Here is a 22,545-nt window from a genome sequence, read left to right on the forward strand (position 1 = left end):
AAAATCACAAATAATTCATCAAACTAACAACTCAAAACAAAAATACAGTCATTCTGCCTAATAACTGTATTGTTATATTCAATTTTTTGTTCATCAAAATCAGGTTTATGGGCCTATTTGAACCATTTTACAAAACACAAGGTCCAAATAGGTAATAAAGCAAAACACAGGGTCTAAAAATATATAAACCCTTAAATAAAAAATGAAACCAAAACATTCTTTGTAATTTTATATATATATATATATAATATGATAACTTTTTAAAACATAAATGATAATTTTTTTAAATAAAAATCAATATTATGTATTATATATTATTATAATAATAATATTTTATAATATTTGAATTAGTAAAAAATTATGATTACATATTATTATCATAATAATATTTAAATTTATATTAATATAATTATTAAATATCTAGTTTTGTATTATATATTATTATAATAATGTTGACACTGTTTTTCGTTAACTTAATTATGAAGACCACTAAATAATGATATAGAAAGAATATAAGAAATCAAAGATTTTTACGTGGTTCAGCAGTTAAAATCTTCTTATGTCCACGAGCTACTGTTATTATGAATACACTCTCAAAGCTTCGAATGAAAGCAATTTGGTAGAGTTTCTTTGGTATAAATTTGTGCGTGAATACAAATGACTTAGACTGGGCTATTTATAGACTTAGTTGTAGGAATATCTTCCCTCAATTCAGGGAAGTTACAATCAAGCATTCAAATTCAAAATATCTGCATTAATAATATTAATTAAATGTGCTAGTTAAGTAATATCCCATGAAAATAGAGATTTAATACACATGGATAAATAGGGATTTCCTAATAGCTTCTCTGTGTGGTAAGCATATCATTGAGCTCGAACGTTGCGTTGACGCGCTTTCGAGACTAGCCATGCTTCGAGCTCATCCTTCCAATTGTTGTCTCCTCCCCATTCATTAATTCGGTTGAACTCATTCTTCGGAGAATGTTGATATCTTCGAGCTTGCAACTCATGCTCGAACGATAACAGATCTGAAATCGTATATCAAATTATACAAGTGTAATACTAATACTTTTATTTTTGAAGTTACTCTTTTCGAGCCTACATTTCGAAGCTAATTATTTATTCTCGAAATTCGGATGTAACAAATAATGATATTTTATAATATTTGAATTTAAATTTAAATTTATATTAATATAATTATTATATATGTAGTCTTATATTTAATATTATTATAATATTTTAATTTCTATTAATATAATTAATAAATATTTATTTTTAGTTAATTTTAAAAATATATTTGATTAAATATTTATAATATTCGTTTAAAGTTATCAAACAATAATTTTCATTATCAAGAAAAAGAATAAAAAAATGTAAATTTTTTTATTTTGTTTAATAACTCTTCAAGGAAAATATATGATCTAAAACCATTTTCAATTAAAAAAAAAAAGTTACGTTGGTTGAAGAGAGAAACTATAATAAATGGATGGAAAGTACTTTTTTTTTATGCATATTCCAAAATGCAATATTTATTAGAGTATCAAACAAAAGCCAAAGCCAGTTTCAGGCTCACATATAAAATATATCTTCCAATTCCAGCCATCTCAGCCACCTAACCAGCCAACCAATCAAAAAATATATATCATCAACCCACCAAAAAGCTTCCTTTTTCATTCACATTCACACAAATTCATCTTCAAATACCGTAACCAAACAAAATTGTTGACCATTGTCTTCTTTGTTTCTTCTCTCTTCTTCAATCTCCTCTCCAACCCAAAACCATGGCCTCTTCCTCCTTATCCCTCCTCTCACCCCCTTCCCTAACCTCCACCCAACTCCACAATGCCTCATCATCATCATCCTCCGCCGCCATCGCCACCACCGCCCGCCTTGTGCTGCGCACACCTAAACCCCTCCACCTACGCACCACCTCTCACCGACCCTTTTCTGTACGGGCTCAGTCAGCCCCTACTCTCACCCAAGACGACCTCAAAAAGCTGGCCGCAGACAAAGCCGTCGAGTACGTCAAGAGCGGAATGGTCCTCGGCCTCGGCACTGGCTCCACCGCTGCCTTCGTCGTCGCCAAGCTCGGTGAGTTGCTCAAGTCCGGTGAGTTGACTAATATTGTTGGAGTCCCGACCTCGAAACGCACGGAGGAGCAAGCTCGCGAATTGGGTATTCCGCTTTCGGTGCTTGATGATCATCCCAGCCTTGATTTGGCCATTGATGGCGCAGATGAGGTTGACCCAGATCTCAATTTGGTTAAAGGACGAGGTGGGGCTCTTCTGAGGGAGAAGATGGTGGAGGCTGCGTCAGACAAGTTCGTGGTGGTGGCTGATGAGACCAAATTGGTTAGTGGGCTTGGTGGGAGTGGTCTGGCTATGCCGGTTGAGGTTGTACAGTTCTGTTGGAAGTACAATTTGGTGAGGCTTCAGGAGCTTTTCAAGGAGGAAGGTGTGGAAGCGAAGTTGAGAGTGGATGGTGGAGGAAAGCCTTATGTGACTGATAACTCGAACTACATAGTTGACTTGTATTTCAAGACCCCCATTAGAGATGCTTTGGCGGCTGGGAAGGAGATTTCAGCTTTGGAAGGGGTTGTGGAACATGGGTTGTTCTTGGATATGGCTACTGCAGTCATAATTGCTGGTACAACTGGAGTCGATGTTAAGACCAAGTGATTTTTTTGCTCCTTTCTGCTCTTTTTTGTCTTCATTTCTTGCTTGTTGTTCTATGATCATTGGTTAGTTTCGAGCTCATTTGTAATCGGGTGTAGCTCGGAGATGGGGTGATATGGGTACTTCTTGCAAGTTTTGTGCTTTGATGTTTTAATGGCATTGTGGGAAGGATATGAATAATAGTGATGTAAGTGGAAATTGTGAAGTAATAAGTTCAAGCTTAAGCTCTGCTTATCTGAATTTTGGCATTGATGCTAAATGCTGATGGAAAAATCTGTTTTTTTTCTCTCTGGAATATGTACTTAATGTATACAAGATTATCAATTGATCATACAATTCAGAAAGTAGAATGATATCAACTTATTGACTTGAATGAAATCTAAGATTTCGGGTGAGAGATGCAGAGAACAGTATGGAATTCAACTTTCTTTTCTTGAGCTATTTACCTGTTGGTGTTGCTCCAAGTACTTTGGTTACTCCTTGTGTTTAACAGACCTGATTAGGTACTTAGTCTGTTTTTCATTGTTCTGTTGAGCTAAAGATCAATTTATGGTAAAATGGTTTGGTGAGTCAACTATAACTTTTTTCTTGAAACCGTTTCCAAAGTCAGATCCTACTTCTTGTTTCAACGACTCTCAGAAACAAAAATTGGGTTTATTGCTCAAGTAATCCAGTTTTTATGATTATAATTAGCTCACTTATAAGCTTTTGAGGAGCTAATCACAGATGATGAAGTGGAGGGCCATTCCCTTTCCTTGGCTTAGTACGAGTCTTATTGATAACTTGCAATATGGTGACTGCCTTTTCAATGTTTTTCCTTTAATGTTGTACGTATATAGCAGAGTTTTTTTTTTGAGTAAAGTAAGAGCAGAGTTGATATTTACCCAATTCAGTAAAGTTTAAACCATTATTCCTTTGGCTATGTCTTCTTTTATATGCTATATAATATGAACAGGTTGAAAGTGGTGAATTGGCTTTGTTTAGGAAAATTCTACTGTTGACTAATGGGTGGTTAGTTTGTTGGTTTAAAGAGTTGTTGATAACTATTGTTTGGAACATTGATGTGTGTCAGGACTCGTTGATCATTTATTCCCAACTTTTTCACATATTGGAACCAAATTGAATAAAGTGATGATTTATATTTGTTGGAAATAACTAAATTTGAAAATTGGTATGCTATTATATATATTTAAAAACAAATTATTATTTTTGTAAATTAACAATTTATGATAAGAATAAGTACAGACGGACTTAATAAAAGCTGTAGAATAGTGTAGCGACGATAAAACGGATCTGACTTATTTAGTAAAGGAATTGCAAAAATGGCACGAAATAAAAGCCTGTTTACAAATTTACCACTTATTTCTACCATATGTTTCAGGCCCGGCCCAGCCCAACTTTAACATCCTCCACCTTCTCTCTACGCTCACTCTAGCGTACCCTCTCTACCTTTCCCGATCACGGATTCACTAACTCAGGCCAGCCAAGAAGTCTCCGCCGACGACGAGTTCCGTCAAGCGGAGGTAATTTCAAGAGAAATTTTTCCTTTCTAAGAATGTGTGGTTTTTGTGCTCTCTGACTGTGTGTTTTGGTCTTTCTTTGATGAGTTATTACTCACTTTTCTCTATTCGTTTCAATGAGAAGGTGATAAGTTTAATATTTCTAATCTGTAATATCATCCCTAGTCCCATAAAAAAAATTATATCATTGATTTATTACTGTTTTAATATGTTATAGATTTTGGCAAGTCCAGAAGAAATTGGCAACATAAGAGGTGGGTTTATTGTGATTAGAGCGTTATTGGCTCGGTTCAGCGCTGCCGTGGTTGCATTGCCTTGTGGCTGTGCGTTGGGGTTTTCCCGGTCTGTCCGTTCGTGGACTCAGGGCCCTTGAAAATGTGGTCGAGTTGAGGTAAACTCTTTTACTCTGCTTTTGTTTGGCTGAATATGTTAATCTTGTTGTAATCTTTTGGATAAAGTTGTAGAGCTCTTAAGTTGGTTTTCAAACTCTCCAATATTGAAAGTTTTCTTTCTTAAGTATTATGTTAATGTTTTCTTTGTCTAGAAAGAAAGTGCTTCTTTTCGCTTAATTTTAGAATTGTATACTCTGTTATACTTAAACTGGAAGGTGAATAAGGGGTCAAAAGTGGTGATGTTAATGTTTATATATATGTGCTTTTTTTGTATACCATATGTTTGAGTATTTGCCTCTGTGAAGTAAATGGCTTTTTCCATGTCCTGGATTTAAGTACAATAAATTATAATAAGGGAACTCACTAAAAGCCCAATTTTTTACAGATTATTTGTGGTGGATTTTCTTCAACAATGGCTTGTAAACATGTTGAGAAGTTCATATGTACTGGTGCAAAGTATTTAAGGAATAAGCGAATTGAAGCTTTGCATTTGGATGCTATGTTCTATCACTCTTCAAAGGAATCACAGGAAGAGCTTGTAGCCTTAGATTGGTATGAAAATGCATTTCCAGAGATGATGAAATTAACCCGTTTGTTAAAGAATGTGGATTTGATTGATGGAAGACTTGTCAATATCCGTGATGATTCAATCATCATTGATGATCGCATTGAAAGAAAAATGCATAATTTCAAGTCACTTGCCAGAGTCTTTATTGGATCTCCATCGGTTCAGAAAACTCTCAAGGCTAATATGTCAGGTGTTTCTGTAGGTAAAGGTGAACCATTTGTCTGTTTCAATAAACCAAGTGAAAGAGAACCCATGATTGTGAATTCACTGACCAAAGTGAGCAACTTTCTAAACATAACTGCCCAACAAAGAAAGTTGATTCGTGCCACGGTCTCCCCCCAAGTTACCCATCATCGTATATTGACAAAGACACTTGAGGAGGTTCTTAACGAATTAAAACCCGAGTTGGACTATTTAAATAGTCAGCGCCCAAGCAAAGGAATTTACTTGGGTCAACAGATAGTTTCTAACTGTGTGAAATTTTTGTATGACTCAGCCACTTCCTGTGACCCTGATTCTACTTCGTGGATGCGGCTTGCGCCTGCCAAGAAGGTTCAATCTTCTGGTTCTCAAAAATGGGAGGATGTTCTTGAGATGTTCAATGACCTTATTGAATGTTTGAAAACTGAAGACAGGTTACTTGATCATGTGGTAAAGCTTGAGGCCATGAAAGAAGGATTATCTCAAATCAAGGATGTTTTGATTGATAAAACTATTGGATACAAGGAAGCTCGACTTCAAGAAAGCTTAGTGCAGAAGAAACTTTCTAAGATTTTGGGTTACCCGTCCAAGTGCTTGTTCACACTTTTATTGTATTATCTTTATGGGCATGTCAGAGATATTGAAGTGGATTTATGTGGTGGGTTTTATAATAGTGAGAATGATAATAAATTCTGTTTGTGTATGGGAAGGATTCTAACTTCAGATGAGGAAAGGATGATCTGGAGTGGCGTGAGACATTTGGACAGGGCACTTGAGCTTTTCAAGTTCGTATGGGAAACATCAGGAAATAAAGGAGTCTTGGATTTGCAAGGCCATCTCTGGTGTGTTGGGGTTGAAGATAGAATGCTTACATATAAAGGAAAAATGTTCTTTATACATGGGATAAGCCTTTGAGAAAGATTATGGTGATCAATGAGTGTGGAATGCGCCAATTATAGACTCGAATCCAGTTTTATACCATTTTGTAATCTTGGGTGGTAAACACTTGCAAAATTACAAGTGGGGCATGTAACTTTGAATGTATTATAATTTTTTTTTATTCAATTGCAACTTTGATCATTGAATTATTTGGGGTAATATTATGTCAAATGGATTCATTTCTTCCTAACATTATTTTCTTGATACATGTCAAAAAGTGCAAAATAAGAAGAAACGAAGTGTACAATCAAAACAACCATCAATAACTATACTCAAATGAAATGTTCTACAAAGTAAATAGTGTGTGCTAGTACTAATGTACTGCTATGCTACAGCAATCAGAGCATGACTGTTGTCACTTATTTATACAAATCAAACTTTATACAAAAATAATCTCGCAACCCAAATAAGCCAATGACAATGACAGAGCAAATAAATATCTATCTATCTATCTGAGTAGTACATATCCAATAATCGTGCTCCACTAGATTACATCCTACTTCCACATAGCCATACCGAATGACACCATAAATATGATCATCATTTGAAACTTTCCTGGCAGAAAAGATGTAGCTGGAGAAGAAAAAGAAAACAACATAAAGTGTCAGATTTTAACTTAACTTTTTTACATAAGCAACATTTTATATGGATAGATATCAGAATAAAGTCGTGTGGGATAAGTCAACTGCGTCGACATATCATCTTTGAAATCCTTTTAAGAAGAGAAAGTGAGGAGTTTGAGTTTGAGTTTGAGTTTGACCCACCTAACCATGAATATTTTTATCACTTTATTCTAATTGTATCCAAAAATAACATTAGGTAATTAGTTAACCTTCTTCTTAATACCTAACTTAGTTTTTAACATCCGGGGTTGGTAAGTAGCAACCTTTAATAATAATAAAGGTAGCTTCTTGATAATAGATCTAATCCAAGTCTAACTAACTAACCTTGGTTACTATTATTGCTCGAGCTGCCACCCCCAGCAGTCGAATCTGCTACTTTGATTCCAAGCCTTGAACAGTCGGATCCAAGTGTGCCTTTAAAAATAATTAATAAACCAATCATGTTAGTTATTACAAAAGCTACTATTTTTTGGTAAATAAAATATAACTATTAGAGAAGAACTTTACATTCACTGTAGCATGGGAAAGCAGAGATGTTGAGAAGGTTGAAGAAGCCTGTTTTGCACTGGCACGTGTGTGTGTGAGTTCTGTTCTTAGTGCATGTTCCTTCCCCACAATAGGCCCAGTAGCAAGCTACAAAGTTTAATTTACAGAAAATCAAAATTAATTATTTAAAATCAAAAAGATTAATTATAATAATAATAATAATAATAATAATAATAATAATAATAATAATAAAAGAGTAGTTTTTGTGGTTCATTACGATCAAAAGCAGAAATATTGCGTGGAACTTCCTTCTCTGGAACTGGAGGTGGAGCTGGCTGGCACCCTCCATAATTCAGAGTACCTATATATATATAAATATATTTCATAACAAAATATTAGTCCAAATAATTTATTTATAAACATGTATAGAAATTTAAAGAAGAGAGTATGTGTATATACAGTTAGGGATGACACAAGGGAGAAAAGGGTAATCATCTTCATCGTCTTGATCACGTGTTCGCTTCCAACCAGCGTCACATTCACATGTGAACCCTAATGGAAGAGCTCTATTCCAGTTGCACTTTCCCTTTCCACACTCCACTTCTTGGCATATATCCTCTGTTATATATATATATATATATATACACATAATGTAAATCATTCATTAATAATTTCCAATAAACAAAATCAGTTATATCATATATATGTATGTATGTATGTATGTATGATAGAAAAAGAGAGATAAAGTACCAGCAATGCTAGGAGCTATGTCATCCCAACTAAGACCAAAGACAGCAATAGGTGATAATACCAGAATCATAGCTAGAAAAACCAGTGAAGTAGAGGAAGCCATTTGTTCTAGTTTCTGTCTCAGAAAGAAAGAGAAAGAGATAGAAGAAGAAGAAGATGGTGTTAATGGGTTTATAAGTTTATGTATATATATATATATATAACTATATGAACATGTATTAGGGTGTGAAGTTTTTCTTGTAACTCAAACAAAAATGAGAGAAAAAAAATAGATTAAAAAAATGGGACTTCCAGAAACACCAGTTTCTTCAGAGGTGCTTCTTATAGACTTTTACTGAATAAGGTGATTTGAATATATTGGCGTAGTACACAAGTAGAGTAATGATAACATTCTTTTCTTCTCTTTTGGATAAATCAAAATCAATCAATTATTTTATATATATATATATTTATTAATTTCTATTATTAAGACATGTTTAATTTAATGTTGAAGAATATCTTTTAATCAATTTGGGCCGCCGGCCAAAGATTACTACTAGTTCTACTCAGGGAAAAGAAATAGTGGCCTGAGCTCGTGACCAAATAATTAATGGGATATTTTTTTTTTAAACAACTTCAAGTACCTATTTATTTTAAGGTCTTACAAAATAAGAAAATCAGTATATGATAATTATGAGTCATCAGTCACCTAAAAATTGTGGAATTTTCTTAGGTATGTTGATCACGTTGATGGAATGGAATTCGATCCAACTATATATATTTTTTTCTTATGATCTTTCTATTTGGGTAATAATTTTAATTGACTGTATTAGCAGAAGTTTATTTTTGATTAGCTAATTGATTAAAAAGATTAAATTGAGTAATGATTTTTGTATGAGAAACGTAGAGAGGAATAGGAGATCAATCAACAATCTACGTGTCTTCCCCACAATGGTGATTTGGTGCCAAATTCCACAGTTTCTTTCTTTCTTTCTAGAAACACACATCAATTAACGCTATTGATTATTTTAGTGCAAAAGTCAAAATTTCACTGCAATGTGGCTCCATTTTTTCTATATTTATAACCCCAAAATATCAATAATATAGAAAAGACAGAAACTAAGGTGAATGAATACATAAGTCTACATTGACAATGAAATACATAATTTCACCAAAACACTTCAAAGAAATACGACAAAAGGTTATGTTTAATGTATTGGCAAATCAATATTGTATTATATATGGTATCTTATCAATCCAAAAAAACTAGTTCTTAATGTTTTTTTCTAAGCCATAGATATTGGATTTGGTGCATATTTTCTTAAGTTGTTTTAGTGCGGAAATTTCATAGAAGCTTCTATAATTAACCCTTGTTTTTGTTCTATTAATCTCAAATTATATATTATTAAACTTTTCTCTTATGATATCTCTGTATTTTTTATTGATTTTCTTTTACACCTACCACATTTCACAAAAAATAATTCTCCATTTTTCTAACACTATGACACACGTCATTGAACTTCGTTACCAACTGTTTCAATAATGTACTTTACAAAGATTAAGTTGTCACTAATTTATATTTAACTCTTTTAAGAAGTTAAAATATTTTATAACAAGGAAGGAATTTTTAACAAATTTTCTCTTGTGTTCACAAGAGGACGATTAGAGATTGCTTACGTGAGAATAACATACTAATCACCAAATACTTACACAGCCAAAATTGTCTCGGCCTTAAGCCTTTAATTTGAAATATATTAATGAGTTTGTTCTTTTTTTTTTTTTCCTTCTACAATTTGTAATATAATTCAATTTTTTACAATTAAATTATCAATCTTCTAGGAGCATCTTTAATGGAGTTTTGTCACAGATGGCTTAATAGATTTTTTTTAATAGTGTGTTAAAAATTGTGCTAGATTTGACTAAAAGATTGCCAAAATTTATATAAAATATATAATATGGGCCAAATTTGACAATGAACCATTATTTTTATTGTAATATTCCTATTGATTATTTTTTAAACATATAATTTATCAATTTAATACTTTTATTTATTTATATATTTAATTAAATGATAATTAATACTATTTTATTTTTATGTTAATTTACATCTCTTAAAATATACATTAGAGCATAATTATAAATATTGTGCTAAATATAATATCTTTTTATTTTTTTTTGCCAAATTTTACATTATATTTTTATTAAATATTAAAAATAGTATAATACATTAGTAGTTAAGTCATAAGAGAATTTTAATGAGAAAGTAATGAGAAATATTTCCACAAGTGTTCATTCCATTAGAAAAAAAGTTCTTATTAGTATGTTATGAGGATTTCACGGCCAAAAATTAAAAACTTAATTCATTGAACTAAAATTTTGAAGAACAAATTATAATAAAGTATAATTCATTGAAATAATGTTTTTTTCCTTAAAATATATATGTATAATGTACTTTTGCATTATTTTCTTAAGAGTAGTTTTCAATATTCTGAAAGTAAACGACAGTTTCTAAGATCTTTCTACGAAAATGAAGTTGTTTAGATTATATGATCATGGTGTCAAATGATGAATACTTTTAAAAAATTTGGTCTAAAATGGATACCCACTAGCCAATGTAACTGAGATTAAGAATAGGTCATTTTGAAATATGAAGAGAATCATACTAATTAAATTGGAGAAAACAAACCTAAAGACACAAATAATTAGTTTCAAAGTCAAACCACATTTTTAATTTGAGAAATTCATAGAAGTGCAGCCAAGAAAAAGCAAAAAAGAAAACATCAGCTAATGTATCAATTTTTTTAGTCATCTAGTTGATATAATACCATCACTAGATAACTGCTACCGGTCATCTTTTATTTTTTATTAATTATGTAAAAGAGAAGAATAAATAGGATTCCCAGAGTTTTGCCTCCTAACCTTTTTTTTTTTTGTTGAAAAAAGTCCACCTAAACTATAACAACTATTGAAATATCTTCCTTCAATTGCATTTCGTTCATTTTTTAAAATAGTTTATTGATTTAATATTAATATAATGCTAATTATATACAATTCAACAGTCTAGGTAAGAAATACATGCATAGATAGTAGTCTAACGATAAATTCTGGAAATATATATTGATATTCTTTGATATAATGTTTGTATGTTTGATATTAATAAACTCGGTTTCAGCTAGCTTAAGTTAGTTAAATAGATTCTCATATTGCAATTATATACGTAGTTAGTGGTCGGACTAACAATCTGTTTAAAAAATGAACATAATATAGCTAAATTGGTACATTTATTATGATTGTTATAGTTCGAGGGTATAAAGAGCAAAACACTACTTGAGTCCTAATTTGGGCGCAAAATTCATATTTATTCAAAAAAACAAAAAAAGGAATGGGCCGATGAGATCACACCATCCACGCCAAGCAAAAGACAATATGGACCCTTAGTAATTTGGCGAGCCAATAAATCGGGGCTTCAAGATACTGGGCTGTTAGGTCTGAAATGGGTCAGATCCAGCCCACGGTCCCAAAGTAAAACGACGACGCTTTGGGACTGTACTGTCTCACCCTCACTCTGCTTACAGGTTTCTTTAGCTCCATCGCCTATACGAACACCAACCAGCAGCTGAGCCGAGCTAGCCTCCTCTCCCGCGAGTTTCTCCGCAAAATCGGTAAGAACGCTATTCATTATTGGCATAGTAAAGTTTAGGGTTCTAATAGATTTTATATTCGGGCTACTGAAATGTTATTTCAAGTGTCGTTTATTTTCTTCGAATAGTTCCTTACCCTAGGCATGAAAATGTTATTCCATTTAGCTGTTGAAACCAAATTTATTCACCTTAATTTTTGTTTTTTGGATGATAAAGAACCCCGTTTTGGCTTGCCGAGTCCTCCATTTCATCATGATTTGAATTTTCAAACAATGCTTATATGCATGAGAACTGAAATACTTTCATTGTTTCGTTTAGTAATTGTGAAGGGATTTTTTTATTTTGCAAAGAAAGTCTGGAGTTTTGTGATTGTCATGATTCGTATCAGTTGAAATATAACTTATATTTGGCTGTTTTCCTTTGAGATTCCAGATTTTGGGTTCTAGAAATTTGAAATTCTGACTTCTGAAAACATGTGATGTTGTTTGGTTCTATTTTGAGTGCTTTGTGTGCTGTGGATGTAGTGATACCGGAAGTGAGTTGATTGAAGAATTGAGGCTTTAGACATACTCTATTATCCCAAGCACGTAGTGGGTTTTCTGGAAAGATGATAAGGATATTAAAATCGAAACCGTTGGCATCATATTTCGAAACTTCGAGCCATCAATTACTTCAACGATGCTCAGTTAGTAGAACTGCAAAGGGTAAAGGAAAGTTGAAGGATGGGCAGCAATTGAAGCGGTCTAAGGTAACTACAAAAAAAGGCGCTGGGGAAGCTCCTCCTACGGGCAGAAAAGGAAGTGAAAAAGATAGGCTAGAAAAGTTTTATGATCAATGCTTAAATGCTCCTACACCTATTAGGCACTTGACCCCGAAACAGAGAGAACGTGAAGCGGAGAGGGAGAAATTGGGGCTTATTAGCAAAGATCGACAGCGAGAGATTGAGTTGCTGAAAAAAGATAAGGGGAAAATGGGTGTCTCAGAGACACCAACAATTATTGGGACTCCTGGTTTGGATCTGATATCACTTGGATTGGTTGATGAAAATGAGCTACCTAAGTATGAACTGACAGTTGAAGATGGTCGGAAGCTTGCAAAGGAGTACAGTAGAGTTATGATGAGGCGTCATCGGGCAAGGCAAGCAGCGGAATCAACACTCTTACGAATGAAGAAAGAAGCGATCGAGGCATTGCCTGAACACTTGAAAGCAGCTGCAATGGTGCCTGATCTGACTCCATTCCCAGCAAATCGCTTCATGGCAACTTTAACTCCTCCTATTGAAGGTTATATTGAGAAGGTCAAAGAAGCAGCTAAGAGGAGCAGTGGAAAGGAGAAGCTCCGATGATTAAAGGTAAAATCAAGAAATTCTTCTTTCTCCCCCCTTCCCCTACGGAATTGAGCAATGTAGTGACCAACGACCAAATTTTCTTAACATTTTTGTTGGAACTTTGTTTTTCTCACTGTAGAATCTAAAATAATATAAAAATTCCTGATGAGAGAAATTACTTTTTTTTTTAATGATAACAGATATGGTAAAAGTGATTACTAAGCAAATTCTAAGAAGTAGTTGCTTAGAATTCATCTCGACATTGAGCTTAGTTGAGAATTGAGATAAAGAAAGTGGTTTAGGGGTATTCTCTACTCTAAAAAATCATCAAAAAGTTCCAAGAACGACTGATGAGCTTTGTCATATCCTAACTTAACTGTTTGTGTATCTAGTTGCTTAAGAATGCTGTAAATGCCTTTTAAAGGTCATAACTAAAAGGCCTTTTCATAAAATGGAATTTCATGCGAAGTTTCGTGAGGCTGTGTGTTACTTTTTTGGTTCCTCATTCTTGTCTGATATGATAAAATCCTGATCACTCGTGGTGCAGATAGAGTTATGAATCTTGTGATTATAATGATGAAGATCTAATTTCCAACGACTAGTTATCATCTTGAAGACGGAGAGCTGTGCTTGGCTACAAGGATCGAACAATACAGAAAGTGATGAATAAAAGTTACCGAATTCAGAATTGCCGTTTGGCTTTTGTTAAATGAGCGCATAAGTTTTAGGACCCTTGGCTATTGAATTCCTTTAGTTGACAAAACTGACAATTTTGATCAAATTACTGAGTTTTACATGTTTGCATTATTCCATCAAGTTTTAAAATTACTGTTGTACTCGAATCGTGTAACTGCAACATTTAAAATTTATTGCTTTGGAATTGGAAGTATTAGCGAAGCGTTGGTATCTATAAAGGGTCATTTTCTACTGTATGGGGCGTGGCATTCCCTTTAATTTTTCTTGGTTAACAGTTATTTTATTTATATCTTGTGCATATGTATAGTGGTCTTTTCGTTTCTTTCTCTCATTGACTATTTGCAAATGGCTAATTATCTCGTCAATTCGGTAAGTCAAAGTTAATTTCTTTTACTAAGTTGAAAATTTGATATCAAGACAAGGCATAGGTATTAACAGAAAGCTGCCACTTGACGCCACCTAAAGAAAACAAAGTTTTCAATCAAAGGGAAGGTAAGGTATTATCTCTACGAGAGTGGCAAATGGCTTCATCAGGAAGCTTTTTGCAGGCCACAGCTATATAATAATAGCAGAAGACCACAACCTACCGAGAAAGAAAGTCATAATTAACGAAATTTGTACTCTTGTCGGTATTGGTACAAGTCAACAGAGATCACAATTAGCATTGTCCTATTTATAAATGATGTGCATTGAGCATGATAACTTCTCCCCATTTTTGTTGATAGTAAACTTAAAGTGGGACTCTAGAGTTTGAAGCATAGATGGGAAAGGCAAGCAAATGGATCAGAAACTTTTTGATAGGAAAAAAAGATGTCCAAAAGAAGAATGATTATTCATCTCATTCTACAGAGTATCAATTAGCAAAGATTGGGAGCAAACCAGGAACTCCAAAGGTTAAGCGGAGGTGGAGCTTTGGGAAGTCAGCAGGCAAAGGAGTAAGTCACAAGTTTTCCAGGTCGTTGGACTTCATTGAACCTAGTAAACTCCCGGTTCAAGTTCCGGCAGAACAATCTGGGACTCGCCGGAATCACGCTAAGGCTTTGGTGGTGATTCGAGGACATATTGAAAATGATTCCGCCACCAAGATTCAAGCTGCTTTTCGCTCTTATCTGGTGCAAATTCTTTCTTTAATCTTAAGCTGTCTCATTTTTAGTGATAAAAACTTGTTTCTCAGTTATTTGGACCAACTAAGTAGATAAGAAAAATGGGATTTTCCTAGTTTTTATTTTTTATTTTTCAAATTGGATCATGGTTTGTTTCAGGCAAAGAAAGCCTTACATGCGTTGAGGGGTCTAGTGAAGTTACAAGCACTTGTAAGGGGTCATATTGTGAGAAAACGAACAGCTTCTACATTGATGCGCATGCATGCTTTGATGTCAATCCAAGTGAGAGCTCGAGTTCAGAGAGTTCAAATGGCAGAGGAAGCAGAGCTTGTTGTTAGAAGTCAATTACGCAATGATGTTTCTGAGGACTACAGAGTAAGTCAAAGTTTTTGCTTTGCCAAGTAACCAAAAAAAGAATGTTAAATGGCTTGAATATCTATCTAACCAAATGGTGTGTTTTGTGCAGAGGAAAGTCAATACAAATACCAACGAAACTAGACTAGTTTCAAAAAGCTCAAGTGATTATCTGAACCGTGCACAGATTGAGGCCCTTTATTCTGGACGACTTTCAATCTCGAAACGATATCAGTACGAGGAGTGTAGCTTCAGCACAGCAGAGAACAGTCCTCGAAATCACTCGGCCATGTCCAGAAGAAGTCCGACAGCGGCCTCGTCTCCACTTCAACAGCCTAATTATCCAGATTTCATGCCTTATGGCTATCCAAACTACATGACCAACACGAAATCTTCAAGGGCTAAAGTCAGATCTCAGAGTGAACCAAGGCAAAGACCAAAGTTCAGTCCGAAGCAGAAAAACAAGCAGACAGAAATGGCTGATGGAATGTATGACCGTGAAGATTATCAACTAATAAAACGCTCATCTTCACAGTGCAAATTCGATAGCGAGGAAAACCATGATTCCTGGTTTCTTAAACTCTACCGGACAAAAAAATCATCGAAAAACCAGTTTGATTCTGTTAACACAAACACTAGTCGGTCCAACAACTATTTCGAGCCTTTTTCTGGATATGAGGTATGAAATTTATGTTTTAATACATACAGACATTTTTTTTCAGCTTAAAATGTTACCTACTCTATACTGTTTCCTAATTTATTTGTTTATTTCAATGCAGCCCAATTTCAATTTGTTCTAATTTGAGAATGCAAGTTGCTAGAGCTCGATAAGAGCCCAGAAGGGAGTAATTGCAGCAGGAGACTATACTGGTGAAGATAACTCATTCCTAATTGTATTTAATTAATGGGTTTAACATCAGTGCTGGCTTTTCATTGCAACATTTGGAAATTTAGAACTGTTTCCTTTAACTTAATGTTTCTGTGTATGCAATTTCTCCCAGTAAAAAAACAATCAATACTGTATACTTATGAACTCAAGTCTGAAAGAATGTAATTCCGGAAAAGTGAAAACTCAATAGAAAAGAGGAATAAAAGGCAGAAGGAGCAATATTACATCTCCACTGAATATGATTCAGCTAAACTGCAAGCAAAATTGCAGAATTAAAACGATTAGATACAATTTCTAGAACTTCTACTTAGTTGTCCCATTTGACGAGCTAAAAGAATTTTTGAATCAGTTACCTACAATATCCGATTCACAACTCAGTAATTATAACGAGAAAAATTAAAATCTAAGCGGCTAATTCCTGTTTAACAAAAGAAAAAAAAAATTGCTAAACTAAAGGCTTACCAATAGACTAAAGTAGTTGTGGTTACGATTATGATACATAAGGCAAAACGAATATTGGTATCAAACCTCCTGCTTGGTTGTATTTTCCTTGATGCTTTTCGTTAACCAAATCGCAGTTTCCCTTGGGGAGACCTTACCAGGCCCGAAAGGTTTCAGTAAAACCCCCAGTTCTTCATATCTTGACTGGCAAAGCAATCTTGCACTGAATTCAAGTAACCCTTCCAAAGCTTCAGCTCTTTGCTGGAACGACCGAGTATCAAACCGGTGTCGCCTCAAGTCTGATGAGGTGCGACTTGATGCTCCAGCAGTGGCATTTAGATCAGAGCCTGCATCACTTAATTCTCCCCTTTCAGTCTTGAAGATGCTGCGTTGAATTCCTTGCCATGCATCAGCATAACTGGCCTTTGTTCTGTCAGAGATCTGAACCGTGCATTTGTCTTTCGTGATAGAACGATCACCAAGATCATATGAAGCTAATGGGAATTCGGCTATCCTATCAATTCTAGGAGAATTAACAGAGACATCAGGAGATTCTATACAATGGAGGATGCCCGCAGTGGACCTGCTATCAGATTGTTGACCTCTAGTTCCGGTTGACATTGGCAACGAAGCACGGCGAATTGTTGACACGGATTTCTTTTGAGTATGTGAAACCTAGGGAACAAAACAAAACAAAAAGGACTAGGATTAAAAGTTCAATATTTGCCATTGAACGTAAAAATTACAAGCTATTCTACTTGTTTACAAAATAAATTTGCGTCCAAGCATTCATAAGAGGTGATACTGATCTTACCGATCCACGCTTAAGGGGTTCCATCCATCTCTTGGGAGTGGCAGAAGCTTTTGATGGCGTAAATCTTGAAGTCTTTGCCGTACTTGATGTTTTGGAAGTGATTGTCCTCTTAATGGGAGTGGCAACCTCTTTATGAGAGTCTCCAACAGATTCTGCCAACTTTTAAATCAGATTATTCCGAGTATAATGCGTATTCTAAAGCAGAAATCCGAAAATCAACCTCACCTCCAGATATACTCGGATTCAATGTCCTATCATTGTTAAATGAATGCCGCTTCTCTTGAAAATTGGAGTAATGAACTTCTGGCTCTGAAAATCTTGTTTTCCTAGAGTAGTTGGATTGAGGCCTTTGGACAGATAAACTACTACGCCTGGGGTTATTAAGTTTGAGATGAACCTTAAGAACGTAAGGCTGAAGGTGTGGATGACCAAGCAACTCTGCAGCCTGCCAAGACATATACGATCAAATACTATAGAAAGACTTGTTTCAATCTTATAGGAAAATTATACATACACTTGGCCTAAATTCTGGATTTTTCCGCAGCATGCTTTTAACGAGACCTCGACTGTAATAGAAAGAGGCAAAATGATTACTCCATTATAATCACTAACATATTAATATAACTTCACAAATTGAAAATAGAAAATTAGCTCGCAATTAAATTAAAATTTATGTCACTCTAATTCTCATATCTGAAGTTTACCACAAAATTTTTAGGACAGTGAAAATTAGCCTTACAATTCACTTGAGTACTTTGTCGGAAGGGGAGCTACTATTGACTTGTTAATTTTGTTAATTAGTGCTTGAATATCCTGCACAAGAAAAGTAATGCATTAAAAAATGTGGGAATGTGAAGCACAAAATTGGAAGCGTGGTGGGAAAATCGAAGGGAGCGGGTAAGGATCAGGAGGCCTGCAAACTTACAAATGCTTTAAATGCTGGTTTTAGACTAGCCATTTCATATATACAGCATCCTGGAGGACAAGGTTACAGGAGTCATGATCACTTAAATTACTAAAATTTAATAAAGGTCCCAGAATTCCAAGATCCAGACGAAGAGTTTACCTAGAGACCAAATATCTGACTTTGAGCCATAAGGTATATCAGCAAGAAGCTCAGGACACATATAGCTGGGTGTTCCCACAACCTGAAATACAAAATTATAATTTTAAATGGATACATACAAAGATCCTCTACAACTCAAATTTCAGATCATTAATTAAATTACTTACAGACAAAGCAAGGTCATCTGAGGTCAGTATTTTGGCTAGTCCAAAATCACCTGCTCCATCATTGATATACTTTTGTTAGCACTCAAGCGAAAAACAAGAACTACTGTTGTAATAAAATTACTGCTCTGAAACGATAATAAAGATTATTGGATCCCTTACCTAGACGTATATCTTGATTTTTTGTCAAGAATATATTTGAACACTGAAGAAATCATAGAAGACCATCAGTATCTGAGAGCTATTGAAAACTCCAAAGAAAGTGGAGGGAAGAGATCAACACTAACCTTAACATCACGATGAAGAATATGATTAACGTGCAAGTAGTCAACTGCCATGAGGAGTTGAACCAGCCACTTACAGAGCTTCTGAAGAAGGTTTGAAGAAAAAGGAGTCAATCGTAGTAGAGCCTCAGATTTCACATAATTATTAGGTAAAAGATCAACTTTGAAAATTAGATTTTGCCACGAGGGAAAAAAAAAGAAGATAAGATTTTAAAACCTCTTCAGGAAAAAGGATTCCATTGGTCTTCTTAATAGCTTCTGCCCTGTATGATTAAAAAAAGAAAGAAATGCAAGAAATAGCAGGGTTATGATAATCTTCAAGGCAAAAAGATCAATCCACCATTGAAATTTTGAAGACAGCAAGGATTGTACTTACATGTCTCCTCCTTCACAGTAGCCTATAATAATGCATACATAGCAACCCTGACAACAAGGGGAACAGTGCAAAACAGTTTTAGTCCACAAAAAATGGACCAAAATAAACGCATAACTTCTATAAACTAAACAGATTTCGACTTAGAACAAGAAACAAGAAAGCAGGAGCTTTATCCGGAATGGAGCCAATTAAACAACAGCACAATGTGGCACAAAAAATTAGAAATATAAACTACAGGTACCATTTACCTTTTCTACCCACGAATCTTTGTACTCTACAATGAATGGATTTCGCAATTTAGATATGAGCTCCATCTATACAAACCATGAAAACAGTTACATGTTGCTCAGAAGAATCATAGTCATAAAATGTGATGCCATTTAAGATTCAAGCCTAACAGCTATTCCTTTGTACCCTCCTTACCTGTTTGCTTCTAAGTAGACAGTAAAGATTATTTTTAAACAAAGGGATACACAATGAGTGGAAAATAAAAGAACCAAGTGTATAACCATTGTTAAGACGAATACGGGAACGAATACCAACCTCCTGATGTGCAGATCTTCGAGACCTTTCAGTCTGACGAGCAAGACGAATCTTTTTCAGTACATACCTTTAGTAATACACCAAACACATAAAAATATATCAATTTACCAAAGATGCATTACAGAATTACAATACAAGTTTGCAAAACAGTATAAAAATCGCAGAAAGAACAATGTAGAACTCATTCTTACTTCTTCTTTTCGTGTTTATGCCTGACAAGAAGGGCAGAACCAAAAGCCCCTTTCCCAATTTGCTCCAGTACGTCGTATTGCTCCATCTGATCGATTTAATAGTCTTTTGTTTTTTCTGATCACATAACATTAAAAGGTTCAGTTTCTTGCACAGGCAGACATTCATGAAACCGCAAAGATAAAAAAAATGGTACTAAACATACATGTACCCACCATACTACCGGTTAAGCTTATTCAAAACTTAAATATCTCAGAAAAGTACAAAAAAAAAATTCAAGGAAGAATATTATGCTGGTTTGAACAATTTTGATCGCAGTTTCTACTGTTGGTGAAAGAAATAGTCTCTCAAATATCAAAATGAATTGCAAATATGATTAAAATGTACCGATTAAGGACATTGATAACACTGATATCATTATTAAAATGTGTTGACTAAAGTGACAATTTTTTCACGGAGAAAAACATTCAAAGATATTAATACACAATTCGAAAATCTCGTGAGAAAAAGGAGAGGAAATAGTAAAAAAGAAGAATCAACATTTTGAAGTTCACGGCAGAACTACGACATCTTGAGCTCAACTAACAAGTTCGACTTAAGTAGGTATTTAGCTTGGGTGAGTTTATCCTTGTTTTCCAGATCTCACTTTATTTTTACTCAGCATGAATAAACCAACTACTCTTTTTTCTTTGAACTTTCCTACATTTTCTCATCTACCAAACAGTGCGATAAATCCACAGAACAATAAAGACACTGACAGAGAAAGGAGTAGAGAAAAACATCAGAAGGAAGGTCATCACAAGCCACATACAAAAAATCTGGAAGAAAGAGAGAGAGAAAACTAAACTGAATCTCTAAATAGAACATTAAAAATGCAAAATGCACCTCGAAAAAAGAAAGTACGAAACAAAAATGGCAGAAGACAAAGCTGAAGAGTCCAAAATCTGAGACAGGAAGAGTTGTAGAGAGAGAGAATGTACCTGAATTAAGAGAGAGAAAGAGAGAAGTGAATTGGATCGAAGAGATCACAATGCGAGTGAGGTAAGAGATAGGAACATGGTCGAAAGAGCTGGAAAACGACACCGTTGCAGAAGTAGTCGGAGAGGAAGAAAAGGAAGAAGAAGAAGAAGCAGCAGCGCCAACTGAGGAAGTTGCAGCAGGGCTTTCGCCATTGGATTTTCACTCCTAGAAACTGACAAAATACTCAGAGAAAGAGAGAGAAAGAGAAAGTCTGGCTCTTTGTTTATATTTATATATTGCAGTTAATTAAATATGATTATGTGAGATTAATTAAGTTAAAGTATGTATTTGCTTGAGCTTAAGGATTAGAGTATAAATTTAAATTAATTAATATTAATAATGAAATTAAGAGAGAGAGAGAAGGGTCAAAATGAGAGAAGTGTTGTGAAAAGGAGCGAAGAAAACTGTGTTTGTTGAGTTAGTGGACTGGACTGGAGTGAGAAAATAATATAAAAGAGTGTAAGTAGCAGTAGCAGACAGTGGGGAGGTGGGTATGTTTCTGTAAATTTCCCCACCTTCTTGTCCTTTTCCTTAGCTACATTTTTTTATTCATAATTTTTAATTCTTTTATTTTTATGAAAAAAAATATTATAATTTTTGCTCTCCACTTTTTGTTACTATTATTTTCTTTTTCCTTTTGTTGGCTAAAGCCTAAAGCTAGTGATAGTTTGAGTCACTTATTTCAACATGAAGAAAATATTTTTTTTTGATGAATGATAATCATGTATTGTACACTTTTATGGGGTAAATTTGCATGTAAATCGTGATAATTGAAGAGATTAACTAAACACTACAATTATGATACTTGATAAATAGTTAGGATATGTAACTTATTCTTAGGTATAATCAATTTTAAGTAGTAATATTTTTTTAGTAAGATTCTTGTGTGAATACATGACTGTGTAGAATTTTTATGTCTTTAATATTATTTCAAGTTTGAAGTTATTCTCTTTTTTTTTTTGACATTGGAGGATGGTGATTCATATTTGAGATCTTCTCTTTGTAAAGAGAAGTGTGTTTCTACTATTATTCCAAATTTGAAGTTACACTTTTTTTTTTAAATATTGGAGGGAAGATATTCGAATTTGAGATATTATATTTGTAAGGAGAATATAAGAAATGCAATACCAATAGGCTATGCTATAACAACAATTACACCCATGTTACTTATACTCTCTTTCTTTTTTACTTTGCTTAATTCGATTATTTTCTAATTTAAAATAACCAATATGTGAAATTGATTAAAGGATAACTTTATGTTTTTTTTGGGCTAAATGGTTAAACTTAATGGCAGCTCTTTTAATAAATAAGGTGCATAATAATAGGGGATTGAAATAAAACTGCTTCATAAGAAAACAAGCTTTTGGGGATTAAACGGTTGTTACTTGTGTAATACCGGATAACTGTCAAAACTAGTTAAAAATATATGTTAAGAAAAGTCAGCTCCAAAAATATGCATTTGTTTTTACTAAAAAGAAAATTCTCATAAAATAAAATTATCCAAA

General features: G+C 34.0%; 6 protein-coding genes across 9 annotated transcripts; 4 read left to right on the forward strand and 2 right to left on the reverse strand.

Annotated features, from left to right (window-relative positions):
• Nucleotides 1–1,629: 1,629 nt before the first annotated feature.
• LOC133790760 (probable ribose-5-phosphate isomerase 3, chloroplastic) lies at nucleotides 1,630–2,961 on the forward strand. The gene has a single exon (XM_062228518.1). The coding sequence runs from the start codon at nucleotides 1,782–1,784 to the stop codon at nucleotides 2,676–2,678; it is 897 nt and encodes a 298-aa protein (XP_062084502.1). The 5' UTR covers nucleotides 1,630–1,781; the 3' UTR covers nucleotides 2,679–2,961.
• A 151-nt stretch (nucleotides 2,962–3,112) lies between these two features.
• On the forward strand, nucleotides 3,113–6,487 carry LOC133790759 (uncharacterized). Its single transcript, XM_062228517.1, has 3 exons — nucleotides 3,113–4,198; nucleotides 4,413–4,586; nucleotides 4,973–6,487. Exon 3 carries the CDS (start codon nucleotides 5,000–5,002, stop codon nucleotides 6,269–6,271), a length of 1,272 nt encoding a protein of 423 aa, XP_062084501.1. The 5' UTR covers nucleotides 3,113–4,198; nucleotides 4,413–4,586; nucleotides 4,973–4,999; the 3' UTR covers nucleotides 6,272–6,487.
• Nucleotides 6,488–6,535: 48 nt separating this feature from the next.
• LOC133790761 (uncharacterized) lies at nucleotides 6,536–8,485 on the reverse strand. Its single transcript, XM_062228519.1, has 6 exons — nucleotides 8,155–8,485; nucleotides 7,864–8,022; nucleotides 7,682–7,765; nucleotides 7,426–7,551; nucleotides 7,243–7,332; nucleotides 6,536–6,868 (listed from the first exon to the last, which is right to left on the reverse strand). The coding sequence occupies exons 1-6, from the start codon at nucleotides 8,255–8,257 to the stop codon at nucleotides 6,792–6,794; spliced, it is 639 nt and encodes a 212-aa protein (XP_062084503.1). The 5' UTR covers nucleotides 8,258–8,485; the 3' UTR covers nucleotides 6,536–6,791.
• A 3,154-nt stretch (nucleotides 8,486–11,639) lies between these two features.
• LOC133790765 (uncharacterized) lies at nucleotides 11,640–14,033 on the forward strand. Its single transcript, XM_062228524.1, has 3 exons — nucleotides 11,640–11,795; nucleotides 12,299–13,125; nucleotides 13,649–14,033. Exon 2 carries the CDS (start codon nucleotides 12,382–12,384, stop codon nucleotides 13,117–13,119), a length of 738 nt encoding a protein of 245 aa, XP_062084508.1. The 5' UTR covers nucleotides 11,640–11,795; nucleotides 12,299–12,381; the 3' UTR covers nucleotides 13,120–13,125; nucleotides 13,649–14,033.
• A 131-nt stretch (nucleotides 14,034–14,164) lies between these two features.
• LOC133790764 (protein IQ-DOMAIN 19-like) lies at nucleotides 14,165–16,233 on the forward strand. Its single transcript, XM_062228523.1, has 4 exons — nucleotides 14,165–14,909; nucleotides 15,060–15,275; nucleotides 15,367–15,933; nucleotides 16,034–16,233. The coding sequence occupies exons 1-4, from the start codon at nucleotides 14,559–14,561 to the stop codon at nucleotides 16,052–16,054; spliced, it is 1,155 nt and encodes a 384-aa protein (XP_062084507.1). The 5' UTR covers nucleotides 14,165–14,558; the 3' UTR covers nucleotides 16,055–16,233.
• A 99-nt stretch (nucleotides 16,234–16,332) lies between these two features.
• On the reverse strand, nucleotides 16,333–21,256 carry LOC133790762 (serine/threonine-protein kinase Nek1). Of its 4 annotated transcripts, XR_009874066.1 has the most exons (17): nucleotides 21,001–21,256; nucleotides 20,023–20,137; nucleotides 19,832–19,898; nucleotides 19,537–19,602; nucleotides 19,289–19,335; nucleotides 19,130–19,175; nucleotides 18,916–18,996; nucleotides 18,791–18,833; nucleotides 18,632–18,681; nucleotides 18,465–18,546; nucleotides 18,324–18,373; nucleotides 18,138–18,211; nucleotides 17,913–17,964; nucleotides 17,624–17,843; nucleotides 17,399–17,550; nucleotides 16,606–17,259; nucleotides 16,333–16,496 (listed from the first exon to the last, which is right to left on the reverse strand). XR_009874066.1 is itself a non-coding variant. In XM_062228520.1 (16 exons), the coding sequence occupies exons 2-16, from the start codon at nucleotides 20,106–20,108 to the stop codon at nucleotides 16,666–16,668; spliced, it is 1,710 nt and encodes a 569-aa protein (XP_062084504.1). In that variant the 5' UTR covers nucleotides 20,109–20,137; nucleotides 21,001–21,255; the 3' UTR covers nucleotides 16,333–16,665. The 4 variants fall into 4 exon arrangements, 3 of the variants coding, with proteins under 3 accessions (XP_062084504.1, XP_062084505.1, XP_062084506.1); XM_062228520.1 differs by having other exon boundaries at nucleotides 16,333–17,259; nucleotides 21,001–21,255; XM_062228521.1 differs by lacking the exon at nucleotides 21,001–21,256 and adding an exon at nucleotides 20,561–20,833 and having other exon boundaries at nucleotides 16,333–17,259.
• Nucleotides 21,257–22,545: the final 1,289 nt, after the last annotated feature.

The sequence above is a fragment of the Humulus lupulus genome, chromosome 7 (assembly GCF_963169125.1).
Source record: "Humulus lupulus chromosome 7, drHumLupu1.1, whole genome shotgun sequence".
Lineage (NCBI taxonomy): Eukaryota > Viridiplantae > Streptophyta > Magnoliopsida > Rosales > Cannabaceae > Humulus > Humulus lupulus.

What these genes read in the sequence shown, in the direction of transcription:
- LOC133790759 (XM_062228517.1), top strand. Translation starts at nt 5,000, where the DNA reads ATGGCTTGTAAACATGTTGAGAAGTTCATATGTACTGGTGCAAAGTAT.
- LOC133790760 (XM_062228518.1), top strand. Translation starts at nt 1,782, where the DNA reads ATGGCCTCTTCCTCCTTATCCCTCCTCTCACCCCCTTCCCTAACCTCC.
- LOC133790764 (XM_062228523.1), top strand. Translation starts at nt 14,559, where the DNA reads ATGGGAAAGGCAAGCAAATGGATCAGAAACTTTTTGATAGGAAAAAAA. An exon ending in CTGCTTTTCGCTCTTATCTG is followed by an intron (nt 14,910 to 15,059) that starts GTGCAAATTCTT and finishes GGTTTGTTTCAG; the next exon opens with GCAAAGAAAGCCTTACATGC. An exon ending in ATGTTTCTGAGGACTACAGA is followed by an intron (nt 15,276 to 15,366) that starts GTAAGTCAAAGT and finishes TGTTTTGTGCAG; the next exon opens with AGGAAAGTCAATACAAATAC.
- LOC133790761 (XM_062228519.1), bottom strand. Translation starts at nt 8,257, where the DNA reads ATGGCTTCCTCTACTTCACTGGTTTTTCTAGCTATGATTCTGGTATTA. An exon ending in CATAGCTCCTAGCATTGCTG is followed by an intron (nt 8,023 to 8,154) that starts GTACTTTATCTC and finishes TATATATAACAG; the next exon opens with AGGATATATGCCAAGAAGTG. An exon ending in GAGCAATAATAGTAACCAAG is followed by an intron (nt 6,869 to 7,242) that starts GTTAGTTAGTTA and finishes TTTCTTCTCCAG; the next exon opens with CTACATCTTTTCTGCCAGGA.
- LOC133790765 (XM_062228524.1), top strand. Translation starts at nt 12,382, where the DNA reads ATGATAAGGATATTAAAATCGAAACCGTTGGCATCATATTTCGAAACT.
- LOC133790762 (XM_062228520.1), bottom strand. Translation starts at nt 20,108, where the DNA reads ATGGAGCAATACGACGTACTGGAGCAAATTGGGAAAGGGGCTTTTGGT. An exon ending in CATAAACACGAAAAGAAGAA is followed by an intron (nt 19,899 to 20,022) that starts GTAAGAATGAGT and finishes GTATTACTAAAG; the next exon opens with GTATGTACTGAAAAAGATTC. An exon ending in AACCAGCATTTAAAGCATTT is followed by an intron (nt 18,212 to 18,323) that starts GTAAGTTTGCAG and finishes TTTCTTGTGCAG; the next exon opens with GATATTCAAGCACTAATTAA.